This window comes from Barbatula barbatula, assembly GCF_947034865.1.
Source record: "Barbatula barbatula genome assembly, chromosome: 7".
Taxonomy (NCBI): domain Eukaryota; kingdom Metazoa; phylum Chordata; class Actinopteri; order Cypriniformes; family Nemacheilidae; genus Barbatula; species Barbatula barbatula.
The window spans coordinates 6,721,147-6,735,981 of record NC_136770.1 but is presented as its reverse complement, the minus strand read 5'-3'; the positions used below and the strand labels follow the sequence as shown (position 1 = coordinate 6,735,981).

The 14,835-nt window shown below is 40.0% G+C and overlaps 3 protein-coding genes across 4 annotated transcripts; 2 read left to right on the top strand and 1 right to left on the bottom strand.

Annotated features, from left to right (window-relative positions):
* Positions 1-120: 120 nt before the first annotated feature.
* On the bottom strand, positions 121-6,008 carry ndufs1 (NADH:ubiquinone oxidoreductase core subunit S1). The gene is made up of 19 exons (XM_079461118.1): positions 5,721-6,008; positions 4,955-5,037; positions 4,753-4,844; positions 4,565-4,672; positions 4,383-4,459; positions 4,210-4,291; positions 3,767-3,897; positions 3,458-3,643; positions 3,181-3,315; positions 2,629-2,743; positions 2,374-2,519; positions 2,150-2,278; positions 1,944-2,073; positions 1,661-1,821; positions 1,420-1,574; positions 1,149-1,324; positions 927-1,061; positions 777-849; positions 121-690 (listed from the first exon to the last, which is right to left on the bottom strand). The coding sequence occupies exons 2-19, from the start codon at positions 5,031-5,033 to the stop codon at positions 599-601; spliced, it is 2,202 nt and encodes a 733-aa protein (XP_079317244.1). The 5' UTR covers positions 5,034-5,037; positions 5,721-6,008; the 3' UTR covers positions 121-598.
* A 15-nt stretch (positions 6,009-6,023) lies between these two features.
* eef1b2 (eukaryotic translation elongation factor 1 beta 2) lies at positions 6,024-8,056 on the top strand. The gene is made up of 6 exons (XM_079461117.1): positions 6,024-6,401; positions 6,751-6,873; positions 7,062-7,191; positions 7,367-7,430; positions 7,623-7,748; positions 7,861-8,056. The coding sequence occupies exons 1-6, from the start codon at positions 6,322-6,324 to the stop codon at positions 8,013-8,015; spliced, it is 678 nt and encodes a 225-aa protein (XP_079317243.1). The 5' UTR covers positions 6,024-6,321; the 3' UTR covers positions 8,016-8,056.
* Positions 8,057-8,378: 322 nt separating this feature from the next.
* zdbf2 (zinc finger, DBF-type containing 2) lies at positions 8,379-14,505 on the top strand. 2 transcript variants are annotated; one of them, XM_079461115.1, is made up of 7 exons: positions 8,379-8,511; positions 9,116-9,209; positions 9,396-9,440; positions 9,540-9,573; positions 9,940-10,030; positions 10,235-10,362; positions 11,808-14,505. In XM_079461115.1, exons 3-7 carry the CDS (start codon positions 9,404-9,406, stop codon positions 14,227-14,229), a joined length of 2,712 nt encoding a protein of 903 aa, XP_079317241.1. In that variant the 5' UTR covers positions 8,379-8,511; positions 9,116-9,209; positions 9,396-9,403; the 3' UTR covers positions 14,230-14,505. The 2 variants fall into 2 exon arrangements, with proteins under 2 accessions (XP_079317241.1, XP_079317242.1); XM_079461116.1 differs by having other exon boundaries at positions 8,438-8,511; positions 9,943-10,030; positions 11,808-14,499.
* The last annotated feature ends 330 nt before the right edge of the window (positions 14,506-14,835 follow it).

Sequence of the window (14,835 nt, the reverse complement as noted above, 5' to 3'; positions counted from 1 at the left end):
ATGTAATTAGAAATCTGTGGATAAAATATATACCACAAAAATCAGTTTTCTCCTCAACAGGCAGAACAAGTAACTTGCAGGTTTTAAATAATATATTTAATATATTTATAATTTAAAGTTAAAATTTTTTTGCTTCAGCCAATGAAATATTGGAAGTAATATTTGAAATTGTAAGCAGTGTCTTCTGTGTAGATATATATAATTGTGAACTTTTTAAAGAACCAAAACCGAAAGGTGGGGTCTTTTTGAATAATTTCAACCAGAGATGTAAACTGTGTATATAGACATATTTCTTTACCAATTTTAACCACAGATAAAAATGCTCACAACAGTATATTGATACAATACATTTTTATTTATAATTTTAAGAGCTTTCCAAACAAAGCAGACCTCTTTTAGTCTAAGCTTGGGAATGAAAACTTTACAACAACCTTCAAAGTATATTTAAATAGGAGCCAGATTAATTTCACTGCTCTGGTTACGTCTGACTGTGTAAAAGAGACAACAGTAAAATATGCTGAATGCATATCTATGGATGTATACTTATGTGACTAATGTGTGTGCTGTGTGCATTGCTATAGACAACTCTGAAAGAGTTTTAACAAATGGATGGCTCGTCGACTGCAGAAGCCCCCTCTGTAATAGCCTTCACACACTTGGCCATCGTCTGGGAGGCTCTGCTGATAGGGTCTATATTGGAAGACACAAGAAACTAGTAAACACATGGTTACATCATTTTAAACACTAGGTGGAGCCTTTGTCTGACACACATGTACCTGTCATGTAAAACTCCTTCAAAGTAAGCTGAGGGGGTACGAGGGGCGCTCCAAGCAATGACTGATTCACAGCCTACAGAAAACAAACAGACAGACATTACTCGGTTGTTTAAGTAGTGAAGGTATAAATATGAGGGAAAGAAGACTAACCTTTGAAAGCTCATTGGCCTGTTTGAAATAATTGGCTTCTTCTACATCATCATACCTCACCAGGTTAGGAGAGACCTCTGCCAGTCTACTCCTTACCTCATCCAGCGTGTCATAGGGCAGCTTGACTCCGGCCAGCTAAGAACGCAAAAAGGTGTGTTTTATACAGAAAGTGTTCACTGCTTTTTGTGATATGTGTGGAAGTAGGCAACAGGTTGCATTTACCTCAGAGATGGCGCGCAAAATCTTCCAGTCCTCACGTGCCATGCCTGGAGCAGTAACAGCAACCCTGGTCTGCTGGGCTCGACCCTCTGTGTTAACATATGTGCCATACTTCTCTGTGTATGCAGCGCTGGGCAAGATGACATCAGCCATAGGTGCACCAACATCTCCATGGTGACCTGAATCGGTGTGTGGCACCGTTAACTTCCAAAAATGTAAACTTGGTAACAGACGCTTACTTTGTAATATAGCCTACAAAAGCACTTTTACTGACCCTGATAGATGATAAAGCTATCTTTGGGAAGGTCTGCTCTGGTGATGCAGCCTGCATCAGCTCCCAAAAGAAACAAGACTTTGGGAGGGTTCTTCCGGATGGCATCAACACCAGGGTTATAACCCAAGTCCAAGGCTGCAACTTGACTGGCCACCCTGATGTCAAAAACATGTACATGCACAATTTTGTTTTAATTTGACATTAAAAAAAGTAGCTTTAGTGGTGTATTATAATAGCTAACCTGTGTAACACATTAAGAACCTTCCATCCCTCCTCTGCACCACTACTGGCCCGAGCGTTCTGAGAAATAGTGGACACAGCATTAAATATGGCTGCCCCATCCTCCCTCTGGAGAGCTGAACTACCCACGACAACAACAGGCTTCTTGGCCTGGGATAGGACCTAAAACACAATAACAAAATGCCCTTTATTCCTTCAAGAATAAACGGAAATTCCTTCCTTTCCGTTTAGAAAATATTTCTAACAATAAATCCATGTTTCATTCCTACTGTATGAACCATTACCTTGCAGTAAGGGTGCGTTCCAGCAGCGATCTCCTGCAGCACTTGTGTGGATTCACCCAGATGGTTGTAGGAGTAGCTTAGATCCACATTGTGACCCACCAAGGCCACCTGTAGTTCATTATGCAACCAGCTGAAAAATGTAATAAACAGAAACAGTTAGATTAAGACAAATGACCTGCCAATTGGCATTAGTGAAATGATTGTACCCCTTGCGGATACGCGTGTTGAAGAGAGGAGCCTCATAACGTGGGTTTGTTCCGACCAAAAGCAGGTGGTCACACTCCTCAATGCCAGCAATACGGCTGTTTAAGAGGTAATTGGAGCGAAGGTCGGTTCTAAGGAAACAAATAATTTTATTTTTTACATCTTCTAATAGTATTATGGCAATAATCACAATTCTAAAGTATTGTGAGTTGTTTTGATGACCAACCCAGCACCAGACATCGGGAAGATCTCCTCAGTACACAAGGTCTCGCTGTCCAGTCTGTTCAACAGGTCCTTCAGGGACACCAGAGCTTCTGCTTCTACCATCCCACCAGCAATGGCTCCTACCTCAGAACCCTGAACTCCCTGGAGCTGCAAACACAAACCTCAACCATTTTAGTTCTAATGTCTGTAAAATTACAAAACAGCATATGCATGTTTTCACATCTTGTTTATGATATTATAATATGCATGTACTTACTGCTCCAGCTACACGTGTGAGAACATCTTCCCAGCTGGTGTTCACCAGATGCCCGCTAGCATCCTTTACCATTGGCTGGGTCAGGCGCTGCCTTTTTAACCCATCATATGAAAACCTTGTCGAGAGAAAGGACAGTAGATCATGTATCATCTATGCATCACTATGGGAATTTTGTGTCAAATTAGTGCAAAAAATATGCTTTTTAATAGAAAGTCGAATAAGGGTCGAAATGAAAACATGTTACATTTCTTCATGCTTCAGTTTCAGATTTGTAGTAGTTGTACCAATAGTTATGTTCAAAAAGGCTGATGATTAGGCCATTCTGAAGTTTGCATGCTATACAAAGTAGATCGCTTAAGACCTCTAGCTAGTAATGGTTCGCCAAAGTCCCACCATTGCGGTTTCAGATGACTAAACCGTTTATAAACCGTTTTAAATGTTTTTGTTATAATCCAAACTGAAATCCTAATATGCATGTAATCGTGCACTTCATATACAAATAGAGAAAGTAAGTGCTGATTTCATAAGTGCATATGCTCTTGAAATTCTTACCTGGTCTTGTCTGATATCCATTCCTCATTTACATCTTCATTAAGACGAGGCAGAATTCTCATGACCTCACCACCCCTGGTGCTCACCACAATATTGGAGCCTACAGCGTCCAGCACATCAATGGACTCTGTCTTCCTGCAGACACATCAGCGAATCACATTCATATAATACAAATCACCAATGCAACGAACAGTCACCAAGTAAACAGCCATTAAATGACAGCAGCAATAAACTGTGAAAGTGCAAAAATGCAGAAATACATTTCTCAGAACTGTACCTTGTCTCCCAGGGTCGTGAGGTGAAGGCGTATGGTTTGGACGTCAGTGCTCCAACAGGACACAAGTCGATAACATTACCAGACATCTCAGACAAGAACATCTTCTCTACGTAGGTACCGATCTGCATGTCATTACCACGTCCTGTAGTTCCCAGATCCTCCACTCCGGCAACCTCGCTAGCAAAACTGAAAAATAACAAAGCTTAAGTTTGTAGAAAGAGATTTTCTTTAATATTACTTGATAAATGCTTGCCTGGGCTGAATACTGATCGAGATTTCTGTATTACATAGCCTAAAACATCTACTCACCGTACACATCGTGTGCACTGTATGCAGCGGGTCATGATTGTTTTGATGAGCGGGCCGATGTTCTTATCCTCCACTGCTCTTTTCCCCTCTGTGAAACGACTTCTGTCTGAGCCAAACATCATGGACTGGTCCTACAAATCCAGTTCAGACCAAAAAAGTGAGTGAAAAGCAACTGCATTAGGCCCTGGTCAAACATGGAATCAATGCTTACAAGAAACTCAGAATATTTCTGACATTGTTTCCATGCATCTTTTTGCTGATCACATATACAAGGTTCAACTTTGTCACATCCCTGGACACAGCAATAATTTCACTGATGGTGACGGATGGTAATGTGGCCAGATATAAAAAAAAAGAATAACAGCCACTTATTCCACTCTTAAGCAGATACTTCAGATGACACCCTTGGCCCCTTAAATAGCTGTAAATAATTATTTTCTCACCTGCAGATCACATTCTCCTCCTTGATCACAGATTGGACAGTCAAGAGGGTGGTTGGCAAGGAGAAACTCCATGACTCCCTCTCTATCAGAGATGGTAAATGGACCTTTATGTAAGTTCTTTAAACCGGTGTCATGAAAACTGTTGTTGAAAATAAATTTGTACAGAAAGCTACCTGGCCTTCCGTGTTTTCTCCGAGTTGGTCAAAATGTTCCATCCTTTCATGACAGGCATCGCACACGCTGCTACAGGCTGTCAATGAGAAACAAAAGGAATGGAAAATTGTATTTGTATGTAAAGTGTGTTGGTGACCACATGTAATCACAAACGCACGCAAATCTCAGTCCTGCACGTTACCTTTGGGGCTTTCTCGATTTCCACCAGACACATACGGCAGTTACCGGCCACTGACAGACGATCATGATAGCAGAAACGTGGAATCTGCACGCCAACTTTCTCACAAGCCTGAACCCAAATAGCATCTGTCAGCATACTGTTTGAAATCTGAGCTATATATATATATAGAGTATTAAAAAAAAAATCACCTGAAGTACTGTGGTCCCAGGTTCCACCATGACAGGCTTTCCATCTATGAACACTTCAACCAAATTGCTTGAGGCCCGGACTGATGTCCGCACTGTTGGTTAAAAAACAGTCTGGATATAGTCTGTGCATTTGACTGCAGTAAGGTTGCTAAACATTAATGAACAGGAAACTAAAGGAGGAAAAAACACATGGAATAAGTACCATTGTTAGGGGTGGGAATGGAGCCCTTGGAATGGGCTGCCCCAGCCAGTGCCCGACTCAGTGTTGGCAAACGCAACATGTTGCTGTGGAAGAAAATGCCAGGCGATTAGACGTGACGCAACATGTTGATCACCATTTCAAGGCATATTATCTAGGTCGACTATTAATAAATATTTATAAAAACAAGGACTGTGGACTATAAAATATGTCACTAAAGTCTTAATGATCAGACCCTTGGGCAGACAGTAATACAATTGATATAATCTCCCTGTCTGTACTATTCTTGTGCTTAAATGTATTGGTCTGTAAAGCTGCAAAACTGCTATAGTGAAATTTAAAAATAAAATTGAATTAAATAATCAATGTAATGCACAGGGCAGACAGTAAGTATAAGTCCTGAAGCAAGGGTTACAAAACCTACAATTGAATAGCTACATCACAACATGTTGTTGAACCCTCGGTAAGACATATAGCACAATATTTTAAAATAACCCTTTATATATGAAAACGTATATAGATATGACACTGTCAAGACAAACATTACACTTCAATGTAAATCTCATGCTGTTAACATTTGCAGTTACAAACTGATTAGCAGGCTAGCACTCTACAGCACAGTAGCTCTATGGTCAAGGGCAGGGAGAACGTGACTGTAATTGTCCTATTTTCTTGTATACAGTAATCACGCACAATTGTTATGCAAAACGTAGCTGTCCAGACAAAACTCTCTTTACAATTTAAACTAGGCAAAAGCGTTTACTCTTACCTTGACGCTATTTGGCCTTCTAGACCAGAACAGCGTTACTGCCGTGGGTTCAGAAACAAATGTCCTCGTCTTATTTCGGAGATTACGGAAATAGCCGAAGCACATTGACATGAAAAAAATATATAAAATGAGATAACGCTTATTCAAGCAGCTCTAAATTAGACACGTTTATTAAATTTATTTTAGAAAAATGTAACAATCTATATAAAAATATATATACATTAATATAGAGTTTATGCAATGTTTTATGTTGACCTTTTACATTTACTCTTTCGTCATTTCCGCTATACATCAACGCTATTTCCTTCTCGTATTTCATCTTAAGAGTCATACATATCTGTCGAAACATTGATTGATATTTATAAATATGTGGAAGTGTTTCAGACATTATGATGTGTTTTTATTTAAAGAGTTAAACACACAACATGCACTAAAAAATATGTGCCCTGTCTTACATAATATCTTTAAAGTCGCCTAGCATGGGAGGAGTCACAGCGTCAGCGGTATAAAGATCATCTCACGTTCTTTTCTGTTCCTTCTCTCTTCCTCCAAGCTCGAGGTCCCACGTATCCACACGAGGTCTCACCAGTAACGTCTAACAATGGGTTTTGGTGATCTTAAAACGCCCGCTGGCCTCAAAGTTTTGAATGATTTTCTGGCAGATAAAAGTTATATCGAGGGGTGAGTTATTTTACGTCTTTTTAGGTGTAATGAGATGGTCAATATTAACTCGATAAGTTGAGAATTAGTAGTCATATAAACGTTTCCTATACACTTCGAAGGCCACAGTTGTTTTTTAGCAGTTTTTTTTAATTAAAAAAAAATCGATGGTCAGTTGGTTATTGTGTGATCTCTATTTTGTAGTAATGTCCCATCCCCCTAATATTTGTCAGTTGACACAGCTTCCATGCTGAGGTTTGTGCTGTTTGAACTGTATGGTCATGTAATGCAATAAAAACTAAAACAAGACAATTCAAATATGGAATCAGTGTGACTGTATTTGATGGCTTTTAACTGTTTTTTTTTCTAGGTTCGTACCCTCTCAGGCAGATGTTGCTGTGTTCGATGCCCTGTCCGGTGTTCCCCAAACTGACCTTTGCCATGCCTTGCGGTGGTACAATCACATCAAATCATACCAGAAAGAGAAGGCCAGGTAACCTCAAGCTTCATTTTAATACTCAAACCTTTGCGCTTTTTCCCCTATACATGATGATTACTCTTATCACCATCTTTCGCCTGAGACACTGATGCACAATCCTTTAAACTCTGATATTGTTGGGGTTTTAAAGTCAATGCTAGGCATGTTGATGCAGTTCAAGGATTAATCTTTATTACTTTCAGCCTTCCAGGTGTAAAGAAACCTCTTGGTCAGTACGGCCCTGCTGGTGTGCAGGACACAACTAAAGCAGCTCATGCAGTGGCAGATGAAGACGATGACGACATTGATCTGTTTGGATCAGATGAGGAAGAGGTAAACTGAGATGCATTTCAGAGCTTTGATTAATTGCTGGTCACATGATGTTTTTAAACCATCTTTCGACTGATATTGTGATTGACACTTTGAATACTGAAAACCAGTTTGTGGTTAATGTTCAGTGATTCCAATGGTTGTGTGCGAACCTGATCCTAGATGTGTTCTGTTACAGGATGAGGAGACCACAAGGATCAAGGAGGAGAGACTTGCAGCTTACAATGCAAAGAAGTCTAAAAGTATGTTTTATTGCACGTTTAAATGTACATATAAGCAACATTGTGGCTAACTCAATGATGATTTATCACCATCTTTCGACTGAGTCATGTGATTGACACTTTTACAAATCTGACGTTTACTAAACTAAATTTTTCCTATTTAATTTTATTTGTTCCATGGCTTCACCATTTTTTACTTTATTGTCTGAGCAGAGCCCGCCCTCATCGCAAAGTCTTCTATTTTGTTGGACGTCAAGCCCTGGGATGACGAAACCGAAATGAACAAGCTTGAGGAGTGTGTACGCAGCATTCAGTTAGATGGTCTCGTCTGGGGTCAATGTAAGTACATGCCCAGTACTCTGCAATGACAAACTAAATATTGTGTCCTGCTTAAATCTCTTCACTGTTTCGGTTCTTTCAATACACTTTAATTGTGACTTCTCTTATACAGCTAAACTGTTACCGGTCGGCTATGGCATAAAAAAACTGCAGATTGCTTGTGTGGTGGAAGATGACAAAGTTGGAACAGATCAGCTAGAAGAACTGATCACAGCTTTTGAGGACTATGTGCAGTCCATGGATGTGGCAGCCTTCAACAAGATTTAAGACTCAAAAAGTATCAACCCAATAAAGGCACTTCACATTCACTTGTTTCTGGTTATGCTTTTGTTAAATTCATCATCTGCCTGGCACTCTTTGTAACGTTATGCCTGTGGTTCAATTCCAGCCTGTTTAAGCTAGGTGAGTATTACAAGTGTCCCGAACTTTTGCACGGTTTCTTGCCACTTGTTCCTGAATCTAATCTTGTACTGGAAAAGCTATTTATATCCAATGACAAAGATTATACTTTTACATGGATGTTTTCCCTAAATCCGGCATATTTCTTTCGCATGATCTGGACTGCAAATCAAATTTTGCATTAAGAGCCCTCAATTAAAATATTGGAACGTGTTAGGCCGCAGTAAGTTTACTGTGCCGTTGCCAATCCCACAGACTTGTCAGTGGGCGGATTCCCGCGCTTTACTTTTACGTCACTACACGAAAGACCCTTTGCAAAATACGGAGACCGATGGAATTTAAGTGGAATAACATCTCCAAGCAGGTGAAAGCATCGTTAAGTCCGAAGCCTAGTCATGTTGAAGTACTTTGTAAATTATATTCAATAAGGAAAATAAGTCACTATCCTGGTGTCACCCTGGCCACGTTGTAATGCTAAGTATTACTAGCTTGCTAAGTGAGCTAGCGCAGCGTGCTAGCGCGCACTGCATAGTTTGCGTTATTATAAGCAGTGAATGGAGTCTGAAATAATCATTTAATATCTCGAGGGTTATCAAATACTTGTTTGGATGTAAACGGGTTCTTTTTCAAATGTCCGGACACGCGGTTTTATTTTTCAGGATTTATGTATGCAGGCCGGTATCGATTCGGAGATTAATACGAGTCATTTAAAACTGACTAGCAAAGTGCATTGTTAATTAGTAACAAGTTTATAAGCCGTAGAACAGTAATGGATTTAGGATGCAAACCGTGCTTTGTATGCCAGTTTACACATACACATTTTGTTTTAGCAGGGCGATAGTAGTGTTCAAGTTTTATAAACGTACATTTCGAACATCATTTTGTATATATTGCAAACAGAGTGGAATATTCAAGTGTTAAAGAAGGACCTAGTTTCTAATTAAGGTCAATGCATTTTGCTTTTCTAGATACGATTGATAACTTCCTGCACGTGGCTTTAGTTACACATAAAGTGCGGTGATGTGACCCAAACATTTCCAAAGTATCCTCTCCTCCATATATGTGAGTACATCTATATATATTTAGTTTGCTTACTGTTTAGTATGGTTGTTGTTGGCATTAAATGTTTTAGCATTTTTTCAATAGACAACATTTGTCTATATGCGTAAACAATGAATGAACGCATGTGCAATGCATAATGCGGCCACTCATATTTCTACTTATGGGTGTTTGTGTGATTTGTGTCAGATATTACAATGCCTATGGAGGAGGGATTTAAATCCTCTGCTAAAGGTAAAACAATTTAACCTTGAGCAATAAAATGTTGTCAGCTTTTCAGTATATTATCATTTTGAAATCACGAGAAAGCATGTTAATGTCTTATTCTTTTAGATGCAGAGAGGTGTCTGGCTGATACGTCAGGCAGGTGAGTTCTCATGCTATACGCATCTGAAAAAGAGATCCAGCATTTACAGGAATCTACATTTAGTTATTTAGATCACCTTTAAAAATAATTTGAAGAGTTTGGTTTCAAAATAAGATAACTTGTTGTTTTTATTGTGTAATGTTTTTATTGTTAGTTAGCTGTTTTTTTTTTTGAGTTATTAAGCCTTAAATCGAAATAGACCAACTGCAGTTTGATTGTTATTATTTAGAATGCACAATAAAAAACATGAATTTTGAATTGTTTTATAAACATAGTTATAAAAGAGTTTAAAGAACCAAACTCTTTATTTGTAACATTAAGATTGTGATCTTATTTTAAAAAATTGTATTCTCTCTAAACTATGAGGAGAGGGGAGGAGCCTATTGCTGGCCCTTCCAATTCCCGAAGACAGGGTTACTGCAGCTGCTGTCAAGTTCTGTATAACAGCGTTGAACAGGTACATACTATAACATGTCTCGTGTTAATGAGTAGTTTCCTACTACAAGCCAATACTATTCATTGCCAAATACAGTTAATGCATGTTAATGGATCTAATATATACATTTTTATAAAAACTGAAAGTATTGTGACATTCTTAAGTTTACAAAACAAAAGACTGTATTAAGATTATTGTAACAGAGTAAGCATTTTTTCTCTGCAGCACATCCTGAGTGCTCAACATAGACAAGTGCTGCGAGCTGCTCGGACTAATGTGTCTTCTGGGAGTTTGTTGGAAAGATTCCTCCAGGATGTGCTTCAGCATCATCCCCATCGCTACAGTGACACACGGTATGCCTGAATCTACCCTCTGTCTGCACTGTATATCAAATGTACAGTAACAGTATGTCCCTTCCTAATAATCCACCAATAAACCCTAATTATATCATTAGATTTTGAAAAGAGAGTACGTGCATTTATATGCCTCTCACGAGGGTCTTAGCCATCTACTCTCGAGCGTCTCAAACATTTTTGGTCCAGCACCTGGATTCGTTTGGTTGGGATGTAGTATGGTCATCAGACCAAATTTCTACGATGCTTCGCACCTCCTCACAACTACAAGTTTGTCCGTGAGCTGCCATGCAAGTGCTAACTGTCAACAAACACTTGTCATCTTTCCATAATGGACAGTACTGCTGACTACGGCAGCTGGTTTAGTCCAAAAAAAGTGCAGTACTTTTTGCATTTGGGTCTGTTCGAGGTAGGATCACGTTTGAAAGTGTACCGAGACCACCTCTTCAAGAAGATCTCGGTATGCTTATTTGGTCCGCTTTTGGTGCACAATCGAGTGCGATTGTCGAGTGCCTGCCCAAACAAACCGGACCAAGAAGAAAAATCATTGCTGAAAGGGACTAAACGCAAAGTATCAGTCAATGAGAAAATATCTTGATAGGAAATTGCCAGAGACAGTTGCCAGTTTCCCTTTCGGATTTTCACTTCTAGAGCTCTGCCCTTCTACGTGAGTAAGGCACTTGTGTATTCGCCCAAAGTTTCAGATGCAGAAGCTTTAGTTTACAGATGAAATTTAATAATTATTTAAGAGACCGATCAATTAGCTTCATAATACATTGTCGCCACGAGCTGCGCGGATTACTTTTGTATTTGCTTGTATCTGCTTTTTGACCTTTCTTTTTGAAAGCTCCCAATAATTCTTTTTTTTTGTGCTCTCATTAATCAGGTCCTGCACTTAATCTCTCTTAATGACACTCTTTTACTTTATTTTCTCCATCCTGCATGTTTTAAAGCCGAAAACAAAACCTTCGACGTAGACAAATGAATATCGTTTTCGAGACCAGGGCAATTTTTTTTTTTTTTCAAATTCGACAAAAATCTATATTTTTCCTGTAGCTCAAAATGATTGTCATGTGATTAGCCTCTGCTCCATAGGTGTCATGTGGTGCACTTATACAGCTTGTGCAGGCCAAAAGCCTGAAAAAAATGACAATACAACCCACCCCTCCGTTGTATGGCTGTCACATTTTTCACTTCCGAGTTTGCAGGTCTGAGAAAAGCCAAATTTCATTTTAACAGGACGTGTATGGATGTGTTTTATACATGCAAGTATTCTAGGTCAGTCTGTTGCAACGGTTTATGTTTGCACAGTTCTTCAGCAAGGTGTATATAACTGGAAATCTGAGCGAAGGCAATCTGTCACATTGCTTCCATTGTTAGAGTGTGATGTACAAAATAAAGGATATAAATAAGCTTTTTACTTTTATGCCTCTGTTCCTTTGTAGGCCTTCCCATGCTGATCTGCCTTCTCTAACCACCCCACTTGTCCCAAAGGAGGAATTCTCAGAGGTGTACTGTGGATCAGATGATGATGGTTTGTCTGTTGGAACACGTGAAGAGATGCCGACCTCTGAAGATGAGTCCTGCCAAATGCTGCAAATTGCATCGGTTACCCCACCAGTAACAACCGACCTTCCTGGAACTACTCACATACAAACCACTTCTCAAATGAGAAAAAAGGTGCTTGAACCATCTCCTCCTGAAAAGTATTCCCCCACACAAGGTTTTTTGCACAGGACTAGTGGCAGCTCTGCGAATGACCAACCACATACTTCAAAAACAACACTACCTGTTCCGAGAGAACTCTCACAAACACAATATTCAGAACATCTCTGTGCTTCAGAGGATCCACCAGTCACAAAGACCAAAGTGCTCGAACACAGAAAAGCAAATAGGAAAACCAATAGGAACACAGAGGGAAGTGACTCCTCCCATGCCCCGCCAGCTAATAAGTACATTACCTCAAAGGACCAACCTGCAACCTTTAAGTCAGTGGCTGAGCAACCAACAGTGTGGATTTCATCAGTGCCACCTTGGAAAGGCCCCCATAGGGAACAAACATCCAGTCATCTATCTGACCAGATACAAGATGTGATAGAAGAGGTTATTGAAAGCTACTGTTATGGTCGCAGTTCCAAAGTTGAAGAGCAGGAGGATGATGGCAACTTTCTTCTAAGTCCACAGTCTATGGGTGAATCCAAAGGAAGTGAAGACTGGGACAATGCGATACAGACAGCTTTGGGAAAAGCTAAGGGTGAGGAGAAAAATTTGGCAGAATTATTAAAAGTGCATATAAACCTTGAAGACCAAGAATACCAAACTCGGCTAGACACGGCTCTAAACACATTTGTGATGAGTATGAAAGCAGGACCAGAGGGAACCACAGAGAGTGCCGCTGAAGAGGTATTTCCTGATCTTCCCCACGTACCACAGTCTTTTATTGGAAAGACGTGGACGCAGGTGATGTGTGAAGATGACATGAAAATTGACTCTATAGTGAAAGAGTTACAACAAGGTCAGTTCCATTGCTATTTTGACAGTGAATCCTTGGCTAGGTTTGGGAAACACTGTAAGAAAAGAAGAAAGAACAGGAAACAAGACAAAACAGAGCAAGCAGATACTGCCGGATGTGAGCCTACGGACATATTACCTCTGTTGGAACACCATGATGAAGACCTAACACATCCAGTTGTTTTGTTGAAAAGAACAAGGCAAAAAATATATAGACAAGCATCACGTTGCCAAGTTGTAAAGGTTAGCCATGGTACACAAACCATCCCCATAAGCTGTCCGGTGGTGCGTCAAAAAACAACACAAGAAAGAGTCCCGTTGCCACACAATCAAGAGCAATGTCATAACCCTGAAAAAACTCCTGACATGAAGACCAGACTGTGTGCATTGAAGCTCCCTGCTTCCTACTGCAAGATAATGAGTCCCCTACAGCCCAAAACAGTGGTCTATGTGCTTTCTTCTCCAGATGGGGGACAGGGAATATCTAAGCCCACCCCTGTTAAGAAGGTAGGCAGGAAGCGTAAATCATGCGATAGCGACTTAGGCCTGAGATACAAGTACAAAAAGACACCCCTGAAGTTCTACGACCCCCTAACCAATAGGATCTTGAAGAGCCCACCGAAAGGAATGCCATCACTTCCTAATTCCAAATCACTTTCACACGTACGACAGTTATTCCGTAGCCTCAGCCCAGATATTAACAAGGAAAGACAGGACCTGGAGCAGGGGCAGTCCTCAGGAGCCTCTCGGAAGGGTCGTGGTAGGAACAGCATGGCTGATCTTTGTACCTCCACCTCTGGCTCATGTCTAGAAGGCGGTGGCCCTTCGGAGCCTGGTTCTGCTTTGTCTAGCAGAGTCTTATTCCCCCGCTCTTCCATGTCAAGTAGCAGTTGTTTCCTCTTGGGACACCTTAAGCCGTCTGCCTCCCACACGGATGACTCTCCCACAGCACTTTCTCAGTCTTGCACAGGCAGTTCATATAAAGTTGGAGGGTCTGGACAAAAGGACCACCACAAAAAATCAGATGGCCATACGCCAATCAGGCGTAGCTCACGTAGGGCTGGATCTTTGACACCCACCAAGAGACCATCGGTACCCCCTTATAGGACCAAAAGGAAGTCTACCAAACCACAGTCCAAAGCAAAGTCACAGGCCACTCTACAGCATAAGGTTAACCCCTGCATATCTGCCGAATGTAGGAAATCACCCAGAAACAAGAACCCTGCCAGGGCATCTCTTAGATCATCAACTTCAAAACTGGTGATTCAGCCTGTAATTACACCCTCTTCAAAAAAAATACATACAATGCTCAGTGCCAGTCAGCAGAAGAGAACAAGGGGGAGGACGGCCACTTAACATATAGCAAACTGAACGTTATCGGACACCAGCTATATGACCATAAGCATACTGCTGTATAGTTTTGCACAGTTGAATTTCAGCTGACTGTTTCTAGTTGAAGTTCATGTTTGTCTGCATCTGTTTTTTTGTTTGTTTGTCGTCATGCGTTTTATAACTTGTAATGAGTATATTTTTTAAGTTTATAATGGGTATTTTTCTCAAAAGTTGATATTGATTGTTGTAAATTAAAATTTATAAAGAATATCTAAGTAAAGTATGTTTTGGTATTTTCTTACAGGAGTATATTTGTATTTTTCTCTCATTATGTTGTGACACTGTAGGCTTTAAAATATTAATGCTAGCAAATGCAAAAACTATGCTTAGGTCAGCAATACACATGTAGGCTACACCACCTGGAGACTGGTAAAGTAAAGGAGTAGTGGGAGGAAGGACAGGAAACTAATAAATATAAAATGAATATACATGTATAAACAAAATCTAACGTTTTAACTTACATAAACATTTTTATTTTAGGGTTTGGGGTAGTCTACCTAGTTTGCCTAATCTATTTGCAGTAAAAGTTAATGGCAGTCCCCTGATTTACCAGCTAAACTGAGTGTGCAC